The sequence below is a fragment of the Equus przewalskii genome, chromosome 17, assembly GCF_037783145.1.
Source record: "Equus przewalskii isolate Varuska chromosome 17, EquPr2, whole genome shotgun sequence".
Taxonomy (NCBI): Eukaryota; Metazoa; Chordata; class Mammalia; order Perissodactyla; family Equidae; genus Equus; species Equus przewalskii.
This window is the reverse complement of record NC_091847.1, coordinates 62,422,255-62,447,471: the sequence shown is the minus strand read 5'-3', so window position 1 is coordinate 62,447,471 and position 25,217 is coordinate 62,422,255. Positions and strand designations below refer to the sequence as shown.

Genomic DNA, 25,217 nt, shown 5'->3' with positions numbered 1-25,217 from the left:
TGAAAATTAATCGTTTTATTTTTTCTATTTAAAATTGTAGCGCAATGCACATCCTTGCACAAAAATTCTTTTATATATTTGTTTTATTGAATTCTTGAGTTATAATTCATGTAAAATTATCCACTGAAAGTATAAAATTCTATGAAGTCTGAGTGATAAAATACCTGTGATATCATTACCACAATTAAGATGAAGACCACATCCATTATGCCAAAAAGGATTCCTTATGCATCTTTGCAGCCCATCCCTTCATCTGCCTTTGGCTGCAATCACTGATCTGCCCCTTGTCACTACAGATGTTTCCATTTTCTGGAGTTTTATACAAGTAGAATCATGTAGTATGCACTTTGTGTCTATTTCATTTCACACAGGAAAATAACTTTTAGATTCATCCATGTAGTTGCATGTATCAGCAATAGTTTATTTTCTTTTTATTGTAGAGTTGTATCCCATTGTATAGGTATGCCATCATTTTTAGTCCACTTACTTGCTGAGCCTCTCATCCATGAACTTTTTTGATAAACGTCTGTTAAAATATTTTGCTTATTTCTGAAGAAATCTTTTCTTACATTAGATGGCAAAGAATTTCTCTAATATTTTCTTCCAGTAATTTTATAGTTTTAGTTTTTACATTTTGATCTATGATCCATTTAGAGTAAATTTTTGTATATTATGTGAGGTAAGAGTTTATGTTCATTGTCTTTTTTTGCCGTATGGATACCCATAGAGAGTAAATTAAAGTATAAATTTTGTAATATCAATTCATCTTCTTTTTCTCTATTGCCCCAACCTGTCTGCTGGCTTCATCCAATATCTAACTACTGTTGAAACATGGTAGTGGCAAACATAGCTCCAAATAAAGAAGTTACCATTTTTTCATGTTCTTTTCTATCCTTAACCCCTGAGTAATAATACAGTAGTTGGTCCCCAAATACAAGAAAATATACTCCATCACTCATTTGGCCTTGTGTTTGGATCCCTTTTCTTTCGTCTTTGTTCTATGTGTTTACAAAACTATGTGGTGAGTGGTAGAAGGTGGTTCTTTCTCACTCACAGTCCTTTTCATCTCTTGTAAAGTTAGACAGTCAATGAGGTTTCCCAGAATTACTTCAAGCAATGTCACAATGATATTTTAGAAAGGATAATTGCTAGTTGGCTATTATTCAGCTTATTGGTTCTATTCATTTAAGGTTATCTTAGGAGGTTATCACCATTGTTTAGTTTCAGCATATGTTAAGTTTTCTGTAAGTAAATTTTTCTTTGGCTATTTTGTCAAGTTTCAGCAAGTAAGGGTGTAGGGGAAGTGGTTGGCATTTGGTCACATGCTGCCATTTTTTCCAGATTTGGGGTATTCTCTCATTGATAAAATTATTCAGAAAAAATTTTCAAATCCTCCTTAACATATTTTCCTGGTGTTAAATATTTAGTATTATAAAAAAATCTTTGTAAATATTATTTGTAAAAGGTTCCACTTCCACTGTATTTTTGACATATAGATGTTTTTCTATATATTTCACTGTTGTTTTTTCTAGTTGCAGTCGTATGGGATAATATTGTAATTTATACGTATCAGTTTTTTGGCTTGATAAGATGACTTGAAATTTTAACAGTTATTATACTAAGATTAAGGAAAGGATTCACAATATGTCTGTAGTAATGTCTCCTGAATGAATTAATAAATTTTTAGAAAGTCATCAGATAAAGAAACAATCATTGAATAACAGGTCTTATTCTCCAATCATATGGTGCTTACCTCATATAATACTTGTTGACTAAATTGAACGTGAATATATTGCTTTCCCATCACGCATTTGATTACGGGGTTTTGGGAATGTGTGGCCTTTGCTTATTTATGAAGAATTCTTTAAAAAATGGTTTTGAAACATGATCTTCACCTGTAAAATGGTTGAAATGAGGATAATAAATTGACAATGTCCTTTGTCCTAATGTAAAAATTTCATTTTGTTTAAATAATAATCTTACTTTCAGTGAAATGCAATGAAACTTTAATATGTTTTGTGTAAACGAACTAAGCATATTAATTATTGTGCTGTAATAAACATCAGAACAATGCGCTTACTACCTAATATTTTTTACCAATAATTAAACATGGACTCCTAGGTTATTCAAAAACATAGCATAGCAGCATAACATTTAGCAATTCATAAATATGTTTGAAATGTGACTACTTTGAGGAATCATATCTAGACTACTCAATGGATATTTGAGGAGAATTAAAAATTATTTTGTTTTCTCTTCCTAATGTTTATTTTACCAGAAAAAAATGAATTGAATAAATCCTGACTGTAAATCTGCAAATACATAAAGAATCCTGATGATTTTTTCCAGATCATATGATTGTATAATCTGCTATAGTGAGGGGTTATGCAACTGAGAAACTAAGTATTTTTGTGGAATCCAGAAAATTACAATGAAATTCATGTTTCAAAATTTTCCTATCTGAATGTATTTGATGTAGTGAGAGAAAGGTGGCTTGTCAGTAGGCATTTTTATATAATTCTTTTTCTTACGTTGCTAAATTTACCATTATTTCAAGTATCTCCATGGTTAAAAGTGCTTGAAAATCTGTGACGTTGAAATATTAAGAAGTGATTTTTTTAATATTAAAGGTTGGTATTAAAATAAATGATAAATAATGAATATTTGCATTCCATGAGATATTTACATTTTATAAAAGAAAAAAAATGAATGCTACTCAGAGCTAACACAATTGTCCAATTTCCCAAATCACCTGCCAGACTTCTTATATGCTTGCATATCTATCAGTGTTTCTTTATATGCCTTTATCTCTGACTTCCAGATTCTTTTCCATGATGTTGGTATAATTCAGTTCTTTTTATTATTATTTCCATTAGTTGTACAGTCATCTTTTTTATTACAAAAAACTTTATATTTTCACTTTCTATAAATTTATTTATGTAATTCCCACAAAACTGAAAGTTTTCGAATTTAAAAATTATGTGATTTGGTACATTTAGATATGTTTTTCATTTATCTTTCTTTCATGCTTTGTTTACATTTGTCATGCCACTTATTACCAGTATCGGGATTATCAGTTAATATGTATTCCTTGCATATTATATTGAACCAAAGGCTGTAAGCTGTTTTACTTATTCTTCTATTCTCCACTGTATGCAATGCTTGAGACATAGTAGAAGCTCAGTAAAGATTTGATTCCATCCCCTTTGTGGTATTCAAGAGCATCAGAATATAAATCTAAAATCCCGTGTGCAATTTAATTTAACTTTCAAGATCATCAGCATAGCACTTGTAGTTAGCATCTACTGAGGTGAAAAGTCATTACTACACTCTTGTCTCTCTTACCTCAGATCTTTCTGGTGCAAATGGCAATATTCTCTTTGGAAGCCACTGTGCCCACTGGGAGCAATTTATCTCACCAACATAGTATCTTCACATCTTTTTCAGGGTAGAAAGAGCAACTTCACTCTTCCAAGAACCAAATTTAACTGACATGAGCACTTTATTTATTATTTTTTTTACCCCCAGAACTCCTAGCACAGCTCCAAATTTAATATTTTACCTCACATGGAAGTATCACAAGATATTCCTGCCATAGGGCCCTCCACTGCCTTTGAAACAAAACTGCATGGCTGTTAACTCTGCTTTTGGTCTAAAGCAAACTGGGTATCTTAAATGAACCTCATTTCTCTTTCAATATGATTTCCTGGATTGTTTTAATTCTCCAGAGAAGAAATTAGGAATGAGAAGTTGGTTGGGAATGTATGTTAATTATTTCATTTGAGCACTCTTAAATTTACTGTGTGTCAGGTTGTCCTAAGTACTTTACACATTGCAAATAATTAAATTCTCATAACTATTTTATCTCCCCCAAATCAACTCTCTGCTATAACTTTCTTGAAATTTCAGTAAGAATTTTTCAATATTTTTCTTAGAAATTCAAAATGTGGTGATTTTATTCTATCAATGTAAAGCCTATAGTTATCATATGTCCCATCATAAAATAATCTCCCTCACAAAAATATATTTCCCTCTGCTTTTCAATTTTTGAAAGCTTAAATTAAATAGCATTCTTAAATTAACTAGCATTCTTATAAGTGCTATAGCATAGAAATGTTTAATTGAAAGCACAATTTTTCCTTGTTATATTGGAAATTTTATAATTTAGTATTATTTTTGAAAACTTCATATAATCTAATTAATTTATAATATGGCAATATTTGCACTAGGTTTTTTTGCCAGTAAATTCTCTGACATTAAAATGATTGAAAATGATCCAAGAAGTTTGGGAAGATTAATGGTTTTGATCTCTAATTTCTTTTATAGTTAATAATTACTTTGAACATCAGTAGTCTAAATGTACCAACTAAGAGAAATTGTCAGACTGGGTCAAAAAAAAAAAAAAAAAGAAAAAAAGAAATCTCGGGCCATCCTGGTAGTGTAGTGGTTAAGTTTGTGTACTCCACTTGGGTGGCTCAGGGTTCACAGGTTCAGATCCTGGGCAGAGACTTACACACTGCTTGTTAAGCCACACTGTGGTGGTGTCCCACATGCAAAATAGAGGAAGATTGGCACAGATGTTAGCTCAGGGCCAATCTTCCTCACAGACACACAAAAAATACTCAATTATATGTTGTCTACAAGAAACTCCATTTAGTATAAAGACCCATATAGATTAAAGGTAAATAGATAAAGAAAAATATACCATGCTAAGACTAGTGAAAAGAACACAGGAGAAGCTATATTAATTTTAGACAGAACAGACTGAATTCAAAGCAAGGAAAGATATCAGAGATAAAGAAGGGCATCACATAATGATAAAGGGGTCAATTCTTCAAGAAGGTATAACAATCCTTAACATGTATGCACCTAATAACAGACTGACAATCTATATGAGGCAAAAACTAATAAAATTGCAAGGAGAGATAGGTAAATCCACTATCATACTTGGAGATTATAAACGGGCAGATTTAGCAGGCAGAAAATCAATAAGGACTTTCAACTGGATACAATGGAAATCTGTAGACTACTTCATCTAACAACAGCAAAATACATATCCTTTTCAAACATACACGAAATATTCACCAAGATAGACCACATTCTGGGCCATGAAATGCACCTTAAAAAATTTAAAAGAATGGAAATCATATAATGTCTGCTCTCAGACCATAATGGAATTAAACGAGAAATAACAGAAAGATAACTAGAAAATTCCTCTTTATTGAGTCAGTTTTATCCTATTTTAATTCTTTAAGCATATGTATAATAGTTGAAGTCTTTGTCTACTAAATACAACATCTAGGCCCTCTTAAAGTCCATTTATATTGCCTGCTTTTATTCTAGAGTATGGGTCACAGTTTCTCGATTCTTTGCATGTTTTCTAACTTTAACGCTTGTGCATTTTAGGTAATATATGTAGCAAATATTCTGCTTTATTTAAATTTGTTTTTGTAATTTTCTTGGATTAAACTGCCAAATCTATCACCTCAAAGAATGTATCTGGTTGTGTCTCTCCTCATATTTTATATTCTAATTATTTATTTTTTAGCCTTGGATCTTAGAGGTCACCCCAAGGTCTGCAAAGCTAAGTGTCAGCCAACGATTGGGGAAGAGGATATGCTCATACACCTGGAGTCCTTAAGGCTTTAAACCTCAGTCGACTTATCTGCATGTATATTGGAATGCTTTCAAAATAAGTCAGTCTGCCTCGGCTTTCACTTCTCAGGTAGCTAAGGTATATCAGGTATCAGAGATCTCAGGATCTCTCAAGCATCCCCTATGCATGTACCTAGTTTTTTGAGTCCATCAGGAATGTGTAGATGGCTTATTTCACTCTAATATATAGCTCTCCAATATCCAGGACCTCTAGCAACAGCACTTGTACACAACCATGACTATAAACTTGTCCTAGCAGAGTTGCAGGTTTTCCCCTTTCTTTCCTACTGAGTTCACTACTGTTAATGGAAAAATCATGCAAGTTTTTACCTTCAGCCCCAAATCAGCTGTGCCCTTTCTGGAAGCAAGGCTTCTGGTTATGGTGGTGAGCCATGACCTGGGAAAATTGTCCTAGCTGACCAAGATGAGGAGAGAGAAGGAAGGGAGCAGCCCCATGGAACAACAGACTCTCTTACCTCTCTTATTCATCTCAGGTTCTTACCTGAAATTCTGGTAGGTTATTATGAATAATTCCTCCCTAATTTCTTGTTTGCCCTTGGTCTATTTTCAGATTCCTGATATGGTTTGTTTTTATAATTTTGTTTAGTTTTATACTTGTTATTGAGGAAGAGGATTCATTAAACTCCTTAAAGCCATTGCCAAAAGTCCCAGCCACAATCTTTGCAAATTTACTCAGAAATACTCAGGCACTCAGAGAAAACATGAATCTCTTTGTCTTTGTCTGTGTTCTAATAGTTCTTCCTTTGGACTCTCCTGGGATCTCTCACTCTGCTTACAGAGAAATAAACTTCTTAATCGACAACATCTGAGATTCTTCTTGTTTAAATAGTCTCTTTTGGTTATGTGTTCAGTCTATTTAAACAACCTATCAGAGTCTTTTGGGGATGACTGTTTCATTTGAGTAAATAGTGTCAGTTGGGTTTCCTCCATGATTATCGCTCTTAGATTGGTCTGGTCCTTAGAATGGTGACCACTGATGTGTTTCTGGTAACCTGCAGTCATTTCAAGTACTCGATTGACACCCACCAATGAATCCATCATCCCAAATTTTGTTGTTGATCACAAAGCTTAAAGCTATCTTCCAATCATAATAATGTTCATCTGTATAATTGTGTGTGGGTGTATTTGAATAGGCACATTTTTATAAAAATCCATAGCATTGCTAATTTATTTATGTTTAAGAAATATAGAGACAAATTTTGTAATCATTATGCTTTTTTTATGCTTGTTTGAAATACTTTAGTGTTTGATTTTTTAAAATTTAAAAGTCTAATTTATTAGATTTAAAAGAGTTTTATAAGTGGTAGGAAGCATTTGTTGTCTAGATTGAGATGTAGATATTTGGATGCTTGAGAAAAATAGACTAATTTTTTCATATAGCTTGAAATACCTTAAGAATTTTACGTAATGAAATTTATAAGCTGTGGTAAATGTTTAAGGTAATTCTACGTTGTCAAAATGATAAACTAATTGAGCATTAAACAAAGAACATAAGTAAAAGTGTTTTTAATTTTAACACAAATTGCTGTATTTACAAGTGAATATTGTAAGTGACAGACTGTAGATTGTGTTTACAAGTTTAAGGAGACTTAGATTTACAAACTGAATAAATTGATCACTAAAATCTAGAATGTAAGCTATGAATCAGGGAACTTTGGGGCCTGTAGTGCAGGCACTGTGCTATTGTTGACTCAGTGCATATCTCCCAACTAAAGAATCTAACACATTAGCAAATATTTGATCCATCGCATGGCTGCACAGCAAAGGAGATCTCAAGAAAAAGAGGTAGAGATCAGGGAAACAGGAATGGGGAAGCAGTTGGAAAAGGGAGGTCTAGGAACTGACCACAGGAAGGAGTCGGGGAATAGAGGAATGGTCAAGCAGTCAGCAAAGACTGAGGGCTGAGCACTGATTTCCTCAAAGTTTTATCAAGGGCCCCATCTTGCCATATGCATAACTTACATCTCAGATTTATATTTTTAATTGACTTAATTGAATGTAACGAGCAAATAAAATCAGATACTCTTGGGTGTATGATGGTGAACCCACAATTCTATGTATGAAGTAATGTGTTGGTTTAGTAATTGGTTTCCTTTCTTCTTTAGGAAAAAATGCAAGTCAGGTAGTAGATAAAGTAGAGTTTGATATAAATTAAGAAAAAAATACCATGAAATTTCCTTAAATTTCTATATGCCAGCATTTCTGACCATGCAGCAAGGAGAAACTGTACATTGCATTTGGTCATGAAATCTATGCTTTCCAAAAAATAGAGTATGACATAAAACTATTCACTTGGTAAGCTCCTGAATTGAAACTTGTGCATAAAATTAGCAAAATTAGGACAGCAGGCTGTAGGACAGGGTAAAAGAGGAAAGAATTTGGGTATATAATGAGATTGTGAAAATATATGGCAACTGAGATAATGAAAGTAAAATAAGAAAAAGCAAGGGAAATTTAGTGTTTAAAGTTTAATTAATGTTGTTAAATTAAGAACAGTACTACTGTGCAACACTAAATTTGAGAATTTAAGACTATAGTAGAGTTTAGTTTATCCATTATTGTATCTACTGGCTCTTTTGCATCCTTACAGTGTCATGATAATGAATATCTATAATAAAGAACTCCAGAAACTGTAAAAGTTTGCATTTCTTCTGAATGGTCAATGAGGATTACAATTTCAGCTAGTCAGTTTTGTTGTACTCCCATTCCCGGAGTTCAGTTTGAAGAAGAGTGGAACTGAAGAACCTGTCTTGCCGCCCGCTCATTTCTTCCTTTCATTGCCATTTTCTCTTACCTCTAAGAACTTTACATTGTTTTCTAGGTTTATCCAATGAGGTAGGTCGTTCTTTTTGTTTTCTGCATCTGTTGTGCCTAAGTAACTCTTTCTACTGACTGATGCTCTTCTCAGTTCAGTTAAATACAACATAACCAGATCTAGTTAAATATAACATCTTCAGTTTCCCCAGAAGTCGAGGGTTTAAAACTTTCTAAAATTGTGGTTGAACATATAACATTTGTCATTTTAAACATTTTTAAGTGTAAAATTCGATGGCATTATATTGTGTTGAGCAACCATCACCACTAATTTCCAAAAATCTTTCATTACTCCTAACAGAACTGCGACAATTAAGCAGTAACTCCCCATTCCTACCTCCAACCTGTCCTCCTGGGAACCTCTAATCTACTTTCTTTCTCTATGAATTTTCATATTATACATAATATGTAATTTAAATGGAACCAAAGTTTGTCCTTTGTGTCTGGGTTATTTCACTTATTAAACAAATATTTTCAAGGTTCATTCATGTTGTAGCATGTTTCAGGGCTTCATTCCTTTTGATTGCTGAATAATATTCTGTCATATGTATATATCACATTTTTTTTGTGTCCTTTAATCTGTTGATATATAACTTGAGTTTCTACCTTTTGGCGAATAATGCTGCAATGAATGTTAGTGTATAAGTATATGATTGAATTCCTGTTTTCAATTCTTTTTGGTATATACCTAGGAGTGGAGTTGCTGGGTCATATATTAAATCCATGTTTAGCTTTTTGAGGAACCAACAAACTGTTTTCCACAGCAGCTGCAATCCCCACCAGCAAGGTATAATGGTTCTAATTTCTTGACATCCTAGCCAACACGTCATTTTTCTTTTTAAAAAAATAATCTAGTATGTATGAAATGGTAACTCATTGTGGTTTTCATTTGAATTTCCTAATGAGTAGTGATGTTGAGTATCTTTACATAATCTTATTGACCATTTTTATATCTTGTTTAGAGAAATGTCTGTTCAAGTCCTTTACCCATACTTTAATTGTTCTTTGTTTTAAGTATGAGTTTTATATGAGTTCTTTGTGTATTCTGCATGTTAAATCTTTATCAGATATATAATTTGAAAATATTTTCATCCATTCTGTAGGTTGCCTTTTCACTTACTTGATCATGTCCTTTGATGCATAAAAGTTTTTAATTTTTATGAAGCCCAGTTTTATTTCTCATGCGTTTGGTGTCATGTCTAATAATTCATTGTTGAAATCTAAGGACATGAAGACCCTTTTCCATTTATTTAATTGTTTTAAAATTTCTTTCAAAAATGTTATGTACTTTTCATTGTATAAGTCTTTCCCCTTCTTGCTTAAATTTATTCTTATCATTTTATTATTTTAGATGCCATTGTAAAGGAAATTACTTTCTTAATTTCTTTTTTGGATTATTTATTTCAAGTGTATAGGAATACAACTGACTTTTTGAGTTCATCTTCTATCCTGTGATCTCGCTGAATTCATTTATTACTTCTAGTAGCCTTCTTGTGAATTTGCGTATATAGAGGATCTCTATTCTCACCTGCAAGTAGAGAGAGTTTTACTTCTTTTCTCCAATTTGGTTGCCTTTATTTCTTTTCATTGTCTAGAATTTCTATCACAATGTTGAATAGCAGTAATGAAACAAGGCATAAAAAACTCCCCAACAAAGAAAAGTCTAGACCCTGGTGTCTTTACTAGTGAATTCTACCAAACATTTAAATGAGAATTAACACTAATATTTCTCAAACTCTTCCAAAAATGGAAGAGCAGGGAACATTTCCTAACTCATTCTATGAGTCCATCATTACCCTGACACTAAAGCCATGTAAAGATATCACAAAAAAGAAAATTAGACACCAATATCCTTTATGAAAATAGATTTAAAATTCTCAAGAAAATTCTAGCACACTGAATTTAACAGCATATTGAAAGGATTATACACCATGAGTCAGTGGGATTTATCCAAGCAATGCAAGGGAGGTTCAACATAAAAAAACCAATGAATGTAATACACCATGTTACAGGTTGAATTGCATCCTTTCCAAATTTATATGTTGATGTTTTAATTCTTATACCTCATAAGGGCAACTTATTTGGAAATAAGTTCATTGAAGATGTAATTATTTGTTAAGAGTAGAGTGAGCCCCTAATTCACTATGACTCATATTCTTCTGAAAGAAATGTCATGTAAAAAAACACACACAGGGAAAGCACAATGTGAAGATTGGAGTTATGCTGCTCCAAGCCAAGGAAATCCCAGAAGGTAGGAGAGAGGCTTAAAACACATCCTTTCTAGTGCCTTCAGAGGGAGCATGGCCCCACCCAAACTGATCTCAGAATTCTAGTCTCCAGAACTGTGGGATATTTCTGTTGTTTAAGCCACTCAGTTTGTGGTACTTTGTTATAACAGCTCTAGGAAAGTAATACAGAACACACTAAAAGAATAATGATTCTTAATTGACAGAGAAAGGGCATTTGACAAGATCAACCAGTCTTTCATGATAAAAACACTCAGAATACTAGGCATAGAAGGGAACTTCCTCACCATGATAAAGTGGATTTATGAAAAACTCACAGCTAACATCATACTCAGTGGTGAAAAACTGAAACTTTTCCTAATTTTTTGTCAATCTAGCTAAAGGTTTGTAAATTTTGTACATCTTTTCAAAAACACAACTTACAGCTTCATATTCTATCATTTTTCTAGTCTCATGTTTTTTCACTCTAATCTTTATTATTTCAGTGTGTCTACTAGCTTTGGGTTTAGTTTGCTCCTTTTTCTAGTTCCTCAAGGTGTAAAGTTAAGGTTATTGGTTTGAAATCTTCATTCTTTTTTAATGTAGGTATTTACAGCTATAAATTTCCCTCTGAACAGTGCCTTTGCTGCATTTTATAAGTTTTGTTATGTTGTGTCAAGTATTTTCTAATTCATCTTGAGATTTCTTCTTTGACCCATTGGTTGTTTAAAAGTGTTGTTTAATTTCCAAGTGTTTGTGAATTTTCCAGTTTTCCTTATTGATATCTAGCATCACTCCACTGTGGTCAGAAAAGATATTTTGTATGATTCAGTTTTTAAAAATTTATTATGATTTGTTTTGTGGCCTAACATATGAAGAACATTCTGTGTGTACTTGTGTATTTTGCTGTTGTTGGGTAGAGTGTTCTGTATGCCAGGTCTAATCAATTTATCATTTTGTTCAAGTGTTCTATTTATTGGTCTTCTGTACAGAAGTTCTATTCATTATCAGAAGTGGTGTATTGAATACTCCAACTTATTTAAGAACTATTTCTTCTTTGAATTCTGTCAATGTTTGCTTCATATATTTTGGGGGCTCTGTTGTTTGGTGCATATGTGTTTATACTTGTTTTATTTTCTTAATGAATTAACTGTTTTACTAATATATAATGTCATTCTTTGTCTCTTCTAACAGTTTTTGACCTAAAGTCTATATTGTCTGATAATAATATAGCCACCCTAGGTCTTTTTTGGTTACTATTTGCATTGAATACTTTTTCCCATCCTTTCAACTTGTTTCTTTGGATCTAAAATGAGTGTCTCATAGGCAGCATATAGTTGGATCATGTTTATTTTTGTTTTTTCATTCTGAAAACCTCTGCCTTTTGATTGGAGAGTTTAATTCATTTACATTTAAAATAATTACTGATAGGGAAGGATTTTCAATGTATTTGTTTTCTGTATGTTTTACAGCTTTTCTTTTTTTTTTTTTTTTGGTCTGTCATTTCTCCATCACTGACATCTTTTGTTTTTAGGTGATTTTTTGTGGTGAACCATTTGATTCCCTTTTCATTTTTCTTTTGTGTGTATTTTTTAGATGTCTTATATGTGGACACCATGGAGATTACATTTAAAATTCTAAATTTATAACGTATAATTTGAATTGATAGCAACTTAACTTTAATGGAATGGAAAATCCCTGTTTCTATACAGCTTTATCTCCCCTTCCTCACTGCATGTTGTCAAAAAATTACTTTTTTATACATTGTGGCCAATGCTATACATTTATAATTATTTTTATGCATTTGTCTTTTAAATCCTGTAGGAAAAGATGACGTTACAAATCAAAAATATTATATTGTTTTTTATATTTGCCTATGTATTTTCCTTTACCAGAGAAGTTCATTTCTTCATACAGCTTTGAGTTACTATCTAGTGTCCTTTCATTTCAACCTGAAGGACTCTCTTTATAAATTCTTGTAGGGCAGGTTAGTGGTAACAAGCTCCCTTTGCTTTTATCTGAGAATGTCTTAATTTTTCCCTCTTTTTTAAAGGACAGTTTTGTTGGATATAGAATTCTTAGTTGAGAATTGTTTTCTTTCAGCACTTCAAATATGCCATCCCACTGTCATCTGCCCCCAGTTATTTCTGATGAGAAATTACCTGTTAATCATATTGAGGATCCTTGTGCATGAATGTGAGGTGTCACTTCTCTCATTGCTTTCATGATTCTTTGTCTTTGTCTTTTGACAGTTTGATAATAATGTGTCTTGGTGTGAGGCTCTGAGTTTATCCTAGTTCCCCCCCCCCCAACCCTCAGACTAAATAATTTCAATTGTACTATCTTCAAGTTCACTGATTATTTCTTCTCCCTGCTTAAATCTGCTCTTGAACCCCTCTAGTGAAGTTTTCCTTTCCGTCATTGTGCTTTTCAGCTCCAGAATTTGTGTGGCTCCCTTTTTGTTAAGTGTATTCTTTATTATTATTATTATTGTAAAATGTAACAGAAAATTTACCATTTTAACAATTTTAAGTTTATAACTCAGTGGCATTAAGTACATTTACAATGTTGTGCAATCATCACCTCTATTCATTCATTCTATTCTATTCATTTCCAGAATTTGTTCATCATCATCTCAGAAACTGCACCCATTAAACAATAATTTGCCAAACCACACTCTCTCCAGTTCTGTTAACATGTATTCTACTTTGTTTATGAATTTGCCTATTCTATTCACCTCAAATAAGAGAAATAATACATTTGCCATTTTGTGTCTGTTTATTCACTTAGCTTAATGTTTTCAAGTTTCATCCATGTTGTAGCATGTATCAGAATTTTATTCCTTTTTAAGGCTGAATAATATTTTGTTGTAGATATATACTGCATCTTGCTTATCCATTCATCTATTGATAGACATTTGGGTTATTTCCACCTTTGGCTATTGTGGATAGAGCTGCTATGAACACTGGTGTACAAATTCTGTTTGAGTCTTTGCTTTCAATTCTTTTAAGTATATACCTAGAAGTACAATTAATAGAACATGTGGTAATTCTTTTTGAGAAACTGTAAACATTTTTCATAGTGGCTGTTTTGTTTCTTTTCAATTTCTACTTCTTTATTAACATACTCATTTAGTTCATACATTGCTCTCCTGATTTCCTTTAGTCTGTGTCTCTGTTTTCCTTTAGCATTTTGAGCATATTTAATACAATTATTCTATAATCTTTGTATAATTAGTCCAAAATCTGGATTTCTTCAGTGATGGTTTTGTAATATTTGTTTTGTTCCTCTAAAGAGGCCATCCTTTCCTGTTTCTTTGTATTCCTTGTGTTTTTTGTTTTTATTGTTGAAAACTGGACATTTGATTTATTATAATGTGGTAACTCTGCTAATAAGATCTCTCCTTCTTTTCCAGGATTTGTTGGGTTTTATTTTGATTATTGAAGGCTATATCGTTATTTATATTGTTTAGTGTCTTTCCCAAACTTTGTTTTCAAAGCCTATATTCCTTGTCTTGTGTGGTCTCACTGAAGTCTTTGTTCCTTGTGTTAAACTAGAGTTTTGACAGACAGTCCTTTAAATACCAGGAGATAAACACACACACACATACACACACACACACACACTCTAAATAAAAAAACCAAAACAAACATGCAAACAAGGAAATGAAATAATACATCCCCTAGTCTGCGAGAATGGGGTCTGGGCTGGGGCACTGCTTAATCACTAAGTTAGGCTTGCACTGAGCCTAAGGATCAGGCTGAGGTGAAGGCTTAGGGCCTTTCAGATCTTTTCTGAGCACAGGTTTTGCTCTAGGCATGTGTATGGCTTTCTAAATTCCCTCACGTGGTGCTTTTAAATGTCCTAGTTTCTTAATGAATCTCCCTAACTTTTGCTCCAGGGCCTTTGGCATCTGTTTTACGTTTCCATCACATTCTTTTCCCAGGCATCAGTGAGTTGTTAGTTTGACTTTCAATTCTTTTGAGCAATGCTCACTGCTTTTCTGGTCCGAGTTCCCAGTTAGGTAAAACAGAGAGTAAAACAGAGACAAGGGCCTTCATCACTCACTCATGCAGCTCCTAGACAGTTTGGAATGGACAGATACACATAATAATTTTCCAGTAAGGTCTGCTCTTCTCTCTCCAAAACCAGAGATCAGGGACATACACTAGGAATGCAAGTTTCTTTCTTCAGGACTGCTACTGTGCTGGGGAGGGGGTGGGACAAGGGCAAGTAACGAGATCACAAATCTTTGCTACCATGTTGAAGTTACGTTTTTCTTGATTCAGTGTTCAATTAGCTGCTTTAAACCTTTAACTGTTTTTCAGAGCTCTGACAAAGTTGGTTTTGACAGTTTTTGCTTGTTTGTCAGTGTTTCTGAAGGGGGATGAAAATTTGGAGCTGCTTACTCCATTTGCTGCAGTGAAGACTAATGTTGAGTTTTCTACAAATATGACTACCAAGTGTTCTGAACTTATGTCTGGATCCATTTTGATTGGCTATTCCCAGGGTGAGAAACAATTTTTACTAGAAATTCAGCTTTAAATTAAATCTTGATTTAACTCATCTTTTTCTAACTCATTTTTTTTTTAGCAGAATGCTCATGTTCTGTCTCAGCAATATATTCAATAACCAAATCACTAAAGAGAAGAACATTTGAACCTTTTTGTTGATAGGGCCGTTGAGTTGATTCTGCCTCCTAGTGACCCTGTGTACGGCAAAGCGGGACCCTGCTCAGTCTTTTTGCTCCGTCCCCTAACCTTTTGGTGCTATATCAGACAATGCTTTACTGCTATTCATAGGGTTTACATGGCCAATTATTTTTCGAAGTCTGTGGCCAGGGCCTTCTTCCTATTTGAACATTATATACTATTTTTTTGTAATAAAATTTGAAATTTCACCTGTAAAATTAATTGTTTTTAGAAATATTATGTGCCCTTTATATCATACTCAACTAATTTATGGATTCAAAATTTTCATAGTACAGGGGTCAGCAAACTACCACCCATGGGATAAATCTGGCTTCCCATCTATTTTTGACCAGCCTGCAAACAAGAAAGGTTTTATAACTTTCTAATCACTGGAAAAAGTAAAAATAATATTTTGTGATGTGAAAGTTAAATAAAATTCAAATTTAACTATTCATAAATAAATTTTTATTGAGTCACAGCCACATTTATTTGTTGATATTTTGTCTATGGCTGCTTTTGTGCTACATAAGGCACAATGGAGTAGTTTTGACAGAGATCATATGCCCTGCAAAACTATGATGTTTACTATCTAGCCCTTCACATATAAAGTTTGCCAACCTCTGACTAGTACCACATAAAGAGAATCAACAACCTGAGAAATCATTCCAATGCCTTATAGATTTAAAAGGCATTCTTCAGGAGCAACAGCTCAAAGATTGTTACTTCTAGAAATTTCAACTACTACAGATTTTATCACGTAATATGCATTTTTTTCAGTAAAAATCTGATACTTTTAGCATTTTTTTCACTAGATTAGCCATATATGGACAAAGTTTCATTTAACACATGATGTCTAACACAGAACCTTTTCTGAATTAAAGTTTTTCCTAGAACTTAAATTTATCAATAATTTTAAACAGTTTTCCCACAATTTTGAGATCTTCAAGAACTAATTCTGAACTTGATGCTTCTTCTTGTACTTGAGTTGCAAAAAATTGGAAATCTCCTTTCCCACTATAAAACCTCATATAAGAGAGTATATTACTCTTATATATTGTCTTTAACTACATAAGTATGTGAACCAGAATGCCTTCAAAATCAGAGTGCATTTCAGCCACTAGAAATTTGCTTATTTCTTTAAGAACTTTTGAAAACATGGATAAAAGATTTGATAAAAAATTTTACAGTAAAATATTCTGTTATTTTAAAAGGCAGTTTAAAAGCATGTGATATCTAAGGCTGGGGAACATCAGTGGTTTGGATGACATCTGAAGAATGCTTTCAACATTGCTGTCAACTTACGCACATTGGTAGAATTTGTTCTCTTGAAAATAGTTTTGAACTCTATTGCCAGTCATTCTTCACCAACTATCATTTTTGAAAAGGTTACATGATTATGTATGATCTTTGTGATCAAATAATTTATGAGATTACTATAAATAGACTAAATTACTAATAAAATAACTTCAATGTCACTGGAATGTAAAAATTCTATATAATCACATCTTTTTCTCTGGAGCACCCTGTCATAACCTGACTAACTTCAGTAAAGGAAATCCAATTTTGTAAAACAAAATTTTCTCAGATGTTTCTGCTTTAGCCCTGGCTACTGTCAAGAAAACTTTAGATAGAAGAGAAAATATCACAATCTCTTAAATTTGAATCAGCATCAGGGCAGATAATGCTGATGATTGACATTCTTGGTGTTTGGTCCACATTTTGGATCTTTTAAAGAAGATTTTCAGATTCCGGAGTCAAACATACTGAAGCTGGATCCATATCACAAGCAGCAATTTAACTGATTTTGAAAAATTTATCATTGTACTAGCTATACATCTTGTTAAATTTTCCTCGTTACTTTTTATGTCCTTACAAGTATGGTCTTTATCTATGTTCACGTAAAAATATTTATATAAAGGACTTAATAACTTTACTGACCAATGATTTATTTATTGGTAGTATTTTATCCACAACATACCTTATCTGAAAAGGAAAGTTTTTAGTTACAGTGGTCATTTTATGCACATATAATATTTTATCCACAGTAACTATTTACTTCCAGAAGATGCTTATCCATACTTGGATCTTTTTGCTTGGGAGATTTTTTATAAACAGATGAAACTTTATCTGCAGGTGGAGAAAACTGAATTCTTATGTCTGGCGTAAATATTTTTAGTTGAAAATCTGAATACACCTTTAACAGTGAACAAATCAGTTTCATAGCTGTGTCATGAAATTCAGCTTGAATTTCATCTCAATTTGCTATCTATGTTGGTGATAATATCCTCTAAAATGCTAACAGCAAAAATTCAAGTTCATTTTCTGGTGGGTCCTGAGGGCTGAGTGGTCTGCCAGGTACACTTTTTGTCTCTTTCTCCTCATGGCACGCAGGCAATCCTAGCACTCAGCATCTTCTCATGCTAGAATGCTTATCAAAAGCATTTATCAGACCCTTCTTTCACCCAGGTTCCTATTATACTTTCTTTTGCTCTTAATTTTTTGCTCAGTATTATATGAATGATAATATAGGACACTATGTTATGCTTCAAAAGCCATTTTATTTCCTAAGGGAAGTAAGCACAGTTATATCAGGTATGGAAGCTTCAGTGCTCGTCCTGGTGAGGTGGTGAGGAAGATTTGGAAGTACTGGTGCCAGTTCTAGAAAACACCTTTGACAGAGCTGAAGATACCTTCTCTAGCATTTTAGATCCTGGTTTGGAAAAAGTGGGCTTGGGAGTATCTGTGGACAAAGCAAAAATGTAATATGGATATTTATTAGACATTTTAATTGAGGCAATTATGCTGCAGCACCGATGATTTAGACTTCACAAATTGACATTTATAAAATACTTCATGGGATTTAAAGAACATTCACAAAGATTCTTTTATTTGATCCTTCCAACACTCGTGTGAAGGAAAAAGGAAGAGTGGTATCTTCATTTCTGGACATGAATCTTGGCGAGGTCAAATACCTCGTCTAAGGTCACATGGGTAGAAAGTGGCTGGGTATAGAGTCCAGGTTTTCTGACTTTCATGGCATCATTATACTGACTGCGCTCTGATGTTTCTCTACTTACGTGTGCCAGAATGCCTTTCCTTTTCTAGCAGAAAACTCTGAAAAAGCCTGATGAGCTAAACTCACATGGGAAAGTAACTTTCAACTCTATACCATGACGGTGTCTATTTCAGAGGGCTCAAGTGAATGCAGAAGCGCACTAAAACTGCTATAATTTCTCACCTACATGGGGTAAGTTTTCAGTTGACTAACTTCAAGAATTTTCTTTTTTATGAGATAAGACTGTACAGACAAGAGTTTCCTTTTGGATTCATTTTTCTACACCACTTATTCAGCACATGGGCTCTTAGAGAATATCATATTTTAATTTAACAAAATGATTATTTTACATGTGAGGACAGAAGTGAGAATTTATGTACTTTTCTGAAACTTTATGATAGGATGTGATAGGACATGAAAATACACATGACAGTAAAAGCCCATATTTTCTTAATTCCATCAGACACCAAAGTTCATGACTATACCTTTTGTAGTTACTTAGATTTTTCTGTTCAAGAAAGATAATATTCTATGGTTAACACTAAGAGAAAAAGTATGCTTAGGTATTTTACTGTGCAATTATTTTGTTTTGTGTTGTTTTGGTTTTTGTGTGTGTGTTTTTTGCTGAGGAAGATTGGCCCTGAGCTAGCATCTGGTGCCAGTCTTCCTCTTCTTTGCTTGAGGAAGACTGTCCCTGAGCTAACATCTGTGCCAATCTTCCTCTATTTTGTATGTGGGATGCTGCCACAGCATGGCTTGATGAGTGGTGTGTAGGTCTGCACCTGGGATCCAAACCTGTGGACCCCAAGCTGCTGAAGCTGAGTGTGCGAACTTAGCCACTATGCCACAGGGCCAGCCATTGTGTAATTATTTTTTAAATGACCTAAGAATTAAAATGGAAAAAGCCAAAATCTGCAGCAGATGAGACAAAAGGATGGAAGAAAGAGAAAGATGTACATTCTGAAGAGTAAGATAAAAATTTTACTAACATGATTGAAGCATTGTTGCAAGACTTCTGAAATTCTCAGTGGAGAGACAAAAAAGCTTTTCTGTTCTTGAAACTTGTTGGTCCTATTAAAAATACAGATTCCTGGGCACCATTACTCAGAGATGCTAACTTAGTCAGTCTGGAGAGGGTTCAGGAATTTGTGTCGTTAAAAAGCATCCTGTGGGGGCCAGCCCTGTGGCCAAGTAGTTAAGTTCAGCACACTCCACTTCGCTGGCCCAGCTTCGTGGGTTCAGATCCCAGTCGTGGACCTACTCCACTCATCAGGCATGCTGTGGCAGCAACCCACATAGAAAATAGAGGAAGACTGGCACAGATGTTAGCTCAGGGCTAATCTTCCTCAGGGGAAAAAAGAAAAAGGATAGCATCCCGGGTAGTTCTAATGCAAAGCAGTTCCTGGTAACACATTGAGAAAACCGTCCCAAATCTGCATTCACTATTAGATTCCTGCATCTCCTTCATGACTGATGGGTGCCTGGTGTCCTAGGTTAATGGCACAAATGAAGCTCATCCCCAGAGAGAATAGTGAGCTCTTGCCTTTATCAGTTATAGCTCTTTTCACGGCAAACCTAAAGGCTATCTTTGGTCATTTACCCAATGTGGACTTCATTCTGGGATGCAATGGCAACTATATGGAACCATAGTGTGGAGGGAAGAAAGAATGTGGGATCAATGTCAGAAGACCTGTTTTCAAACCCTAAAAGCTCTCCATTTGTTAACTGTGTAACCTCAGGCAGTTATTTACCTCCATTCTGTCTTTTGTAAATTGGGGCTTTAAGATTTGCAGGAGAATAGTATAATGTAGGGGATGTGAACAAGTTTTGTTTTGTCCACAAAGTGTTTCACAAAAGCTCTGAATTATTGGATAAAATTTAAAAGTCCTGATTTTTTACATAAAACTTCCATTTCCAGCTTCTTTTGAAAATGGAAAGACCTGAATTGGAAGACGTGGCAACAATCCAGCATGCCAATGATTGGCCCTGAGTAGCAGCTTGCTCCTTTAGATGGGACATGCCATCTCCAGTGAGCCACAGACCCGTTCAACCTACTGCTCTTGTTTATATATCTACTTGTTTCCTGTGAACATTTCAGTGTGTGAACTACCGTCACATTGAATGAGCTTAGACTTTAAAGTCAGGCAGATCTGTGTCTGAATGCAGCTTTGCAGCTTACTAGCTGTGGGGTGACCTTCAGTAACCTACTCTCACTTTCCTTCTCAATGACTCTCACTTTCCTCTTTTCTTTTTTTTTTTTTGAGGAAGATTAACCCTGAGCTAACATCCGCCACCAATTCTCCTCTTTTTGTTGAGGAAAATAGGCCCTGAGCTAACATCTGTGCCCAACTTCCTCTATTTTATATGTGGTATGCCTGCCACAGCATGGCTTGATAAGCAGTGCATAGGTCCAAGCCTGGGATCTGAACTGGAGAACCCTGGGCCACTGAAGCAGAGTGTGTGAACATACCCACTATGCCACCGCCTGGCCCATCTCACTTGCCTCTTTAATGAGGATAGCTGGCACCTAATAAATATTAGTTCCACTACCTAGTACCCCTTTGGTTTGAGGTTAACATAAGAGAACTGCATAATAAACTGCAATTGCTATATATATATAAATAGTAAGAATATCGTTTCAATCTCATAATGATAATAGGTGTAAAAACTGCAAGGGAGTAGCCACTCATTCCAGGAGGGTAAATGGTCAAAAATTCTAAATTCAAAATGATGTAATTGAGAGATTTATTATACTAGTTGTTAAAAGGATAGTATATTTTGTACCTGAAATGACTTCTTTTGAGGGATGCCCACTGCCAGGAATATGCTTGTTTCCTTCAAAGATGGTGATAAACTGCCAAGACAAAGCAAAGTACTTCACTTAGACTTTTGTTGTACACTACATATTATGGATACCTAGAAATCCTCAGGAGATGTAGTACAACCATTGTAGTATCTTCCAATAAATAATATCTGTGCTCTGCAGTCTCCAAGAATTATTCTGAGGCTCAGGCTCATAATTTTTGCCAATTTTAACACCAAGGATTGATCCTTGTCATAGATATGGGCCTAGACTATCATTAAATTATGATCAAAGGTTCAGGCATCTTAAGTCACAGAAAATATGAGCTCTGTCTGCCCCCTCCCTCCTTTGGCTGAATTGGAATATGTAGTAAGTTATATAAATTATTTTCTGATACAAGATATAATGACAAGGAGAGAAGGAAAATGGACTTTCACAACACAATTCCAATTTCCATTTATGGAAATCTTAGTCATTTTGGGTTCTGGAGCAATAAGCTGTGTGGTCCTGGTAGGGCAGGGAACATGGCTCAAAGACTGGCTTTGCTCTGTAGGCCTTTATTACCTCTTTGAATGCAGAGGCAGCAATTTTCCCAGAAAGGCATAAAACTGTCTGAGACAGGTAGCTGGGATTTACTGTAACTGTGCTATAATGCTAGCAATTAAAAAAGGAAGTGAAAATCAATGAAATAAATCCTAAACACATACAACATAAAATCTGTTGTGTATAGATTACGTAGACGCCACCAGATATCATTATAAGGGTTTTAGCATAGTTCCTCCTAGAGGACTTGAGGTATCTTATGAATTAAGATGTTTCAAACAGGACATCTGAGGAATAAAATGGAGCAGAGACTATCTAAAGCAACTGATTCTCACCACTGGCTGCACAATAGAGTATCTGTGGATTTTTTTTAAAATATGAATCCCTGGGTCCCAAACCGGTTGAACTGAAATCCCTGAGGTTGGGGCAGATATTGATTTTTTGTTTTTTAAGAATGCCCATATGACTCTAATGAATGAAAATTAGAGTTGAAAATCTCTAATCTAAAAGAAAGCAGGTGCTACTATGTGCCAGAGGAGTAAATATACTTAAGTTCTGCTGAGAACATCTATCTTTCCATTAGATTCAAGAGTATTTGCCATTACTTCATGGAAAATAGTTATAATCATTGCTTTAAAGTTTTTGCCTGAAAATTTCAAAATCTTGGCTATGTTGGAGTTGGCATCTCATGTCCTTTCCCTTAAAAGTTGCAGACATTGTATTAGTTCTTTGTGTGTTGAGTAATTTTGGATTGTATTTTGGGCATTTAAAACAATTTATGAGATTCTAAGAATTCTTAAAATCCCTTGGAGAAGGCTGCTTTTTTGTTTGTTTAAGTAGATAATTAACCCACTTAGGTTCAGACCATACATCCTATCCTGCCTTCTATGACTGGAGTTCCAGTGTAAATTCAGTTTCAAAATCTTGGCAGTATTTTTTGGTATCCCTGTGTGTGTGCACCAGTATTAAGGCTATAGTTCAAATTCTTAAAGCCTTTTGTCTATAAACTTCAGGTCAGTTCCATGCATGCACAACTCAGGAAAGACTACAGATTTGTAGGGGGTCCTTTTATGAGGTCCCTACTCTTTGTGATTTCTTTCAGTGTCTCTGACTCTCAGCAGCCCCCCTTTCTGCTTCTATGGCTAGAATGCTGTGGCTCTAACCTCACTGTGTGTGCTGTCTCACATATCCAGTGACTACATCCACACCAAGGGTAAAGTGCCAAGAGAAAGCAGAGAAAAAAGTAGCAGGTTTCCCCCTAAGATTCTTCAGGTTACCGGACACCTTTTCCTAATTCCTCTCATCAGAGAGAAGGATTTTTAAGAGTCTCAGCAGTCTCTACTACTATTGCCATGCAGCTTTATGGCTGAAAATTGCCTCGAGGTAAGACCAAGAGAGGGGAAAAAGTGGGAAAAAAGTGGCTTCTCCACTTTCCATTCCACAGAAACCTCTTTCTAATTCTGGTAAGACAGCAATGGTTTCTCTCGGAGCTCTATGCTGTCCATTCCCTTTATGTACAGTCAGTTGCTTAATGACATGGATGTGTTCTGAGAAATGCATCCTTAGGCGATTTTGTCATTGTGCGAACATCATGGAGTGTACATATATAAACCTAGATGGTATAGCCTACTTCACACTTAGGCTATATGGTGCTAATCCTAGGGGGCCTTTGTCATATCTTCAGTCCATTCCTGACTGAGATGTCGTTATGCAGCACGTGACTGTAATTCCAGGATTTGAACTGCCCTGAAGCTAAGCTAGAAGACATGGGAGGAAAAACCTCAGGAAACTCATATTGTATTGGTTGCATTCATATTGTATTATTGGATTCCTCCCCTCAAACTCCTATTATTTGTTTTTCAGAATCCTGGGTGGTTGTCCAAAGTTTATAGTTTTAATCAGTGAGTGATAACAGAGTGGAATGTGCTTATTCCACCTTACTTGAGACTGGACTGGATAACAAGTTTAACCACAGTTTCACCATGCAAAAAGCATCAAGTGAGGGAAAAGACGAAGAGCCAGAAGGGTCCAGATTAGCCAGGAATTCAGTATGGCACAAGGAATGGCTTGTCAACAGGTCCTCAGACTAAAGATTCAGTGTCTCCCCTTTATTGCCATATGATTTTACTTGGAAAGTATGGCCTAAATAAAGCCTCAGGTTGTCAAATATATGTTTATATTCATAAATGAGGATTAGTTTGCATGAGGAACTAACCCAGCATGTTTGGAGGTGTGGCAAAAGTTTCTTAAGTATGAGTTTTAAAATTTGGTTCTGAAAATTACTCTGACAATGAGAAGTGAATAAATGATGGATTGTGTGTGCATGGAATTGAGAAGACTTGCTTAAAGATGGGATTAAATTGAGACAAGAAACAAAGTGAAAAAACAGAGAAGGGAATCTGTAGCTTCAGTCCTCATTGTAAACTTTCTAATAAGGATTAGGGAAGAGGAAATTTCCTAAGTTTACACTGGAGAGGAGGTGGGCCTTTTGGAAAGCTGCCTTTGACCAGTTATTATTTCTCATGCAGAGAAATAGATGGAATCAGCAGTCACTTTCCTGCAAGCCACTCTCCTCCATTTTTGAAGCTTCTATTCCCTTCCTGCCTCCACCAAGCTCCTCACTTGGGTCCACCTGCCCTGGGCAGAGACAAGTGACTCACTCCGTCTAGGGTTTTCTCCAGAGACTGCAGCAATAGGTTTAAGGAATGGAATTGTATTTAGGTGCTAGGGAGGAACAATGGCTCATTTGTACACTAAGCAAGGAATGATAGCTCTAAGGAGAGAATTTTGATTAAGGGATTTCTCAGGTACCACGGACAGATCTCAACAAGGGGGCGAGATCTGATCATGAAGGATTTGTGAATAGGGAAAGCTTCCTGTTGTCCCTCAAATCATACCACCCAGTCCCTGATCTGACCTTGAAAACTGGTCTAGATTCACCTGCACCCAAGGCATACCAATTAGAGGCCACTGAAAAATACTTACCTTAACACTGCTTGAATTCTCTGGCTTTTGTTCCTGAGAACTTTCTGTTGTGGGTGGGAGGAAGGAAAAATAGTATTTTTTCTGAGGCATGAATAGTGTTGACACAAACCTGATCTTACTATTTTTTACTAAAATTCATAGAATTTAGAAGAAATTATTAATTCTAATTATATATGTATAGATATATACACATAGACAGTGTGTAGACAATGGGAACAAAACTGAAGTGAGATCCCTGGAATTCTGGGGCATGTCTTAGCCCTTCATTTAGGAGAGGCAGACTCTGGAACTTAGTAGCTAAACATCTATGCACAATCATTCAACATCTACGGGCCTATTTGTTCATCTATAAAATGAGGGGTCACCCTATAGATGATTCCTAAAGGCCTTTCCAGCTCCAACACTCTTTGATTTTATATAGCTAA

The 25,217-nt window shown here is 34.8% G+C and overlaps 1 protein-coding gene across 2 annotated transcripts in view; it reads right to left on the bottom strand.

Annotated features, from left to right (window-relative positions):
- Positions 1-17,944: 17,944 nt before the first annotated feature.
- The window catches only part of FSIP2 (fibrous sheath interacting protein 2), an 86,425-nt gene continuing 79,152 nt past the window's right edge, over positions 17,945-25,217 (bottom strand). For both annotated transcript variants that reach the window (XM_070581637.1, XM_070581638.1), the window contains 3 exons: positions 24,793-24,836; positions 21,246-21,315; positions 17,945-18,146 (listed from right to left, as the gene is read on the bottom strand). In XM_070581637.1, coding sequence (XP_070437738.1) covers positions 18,010-18,146; positions 21,246-21,315; positions 24,793-24,836 — 251 coding nt within the window. In that variant the 3' untranslated portion in view covers positions 17,945-18,009. The remainder of the gene's footprint in view (positions 18,147-21,245; positions 21,316-24,792; positions 24,837-25,217) is intronic.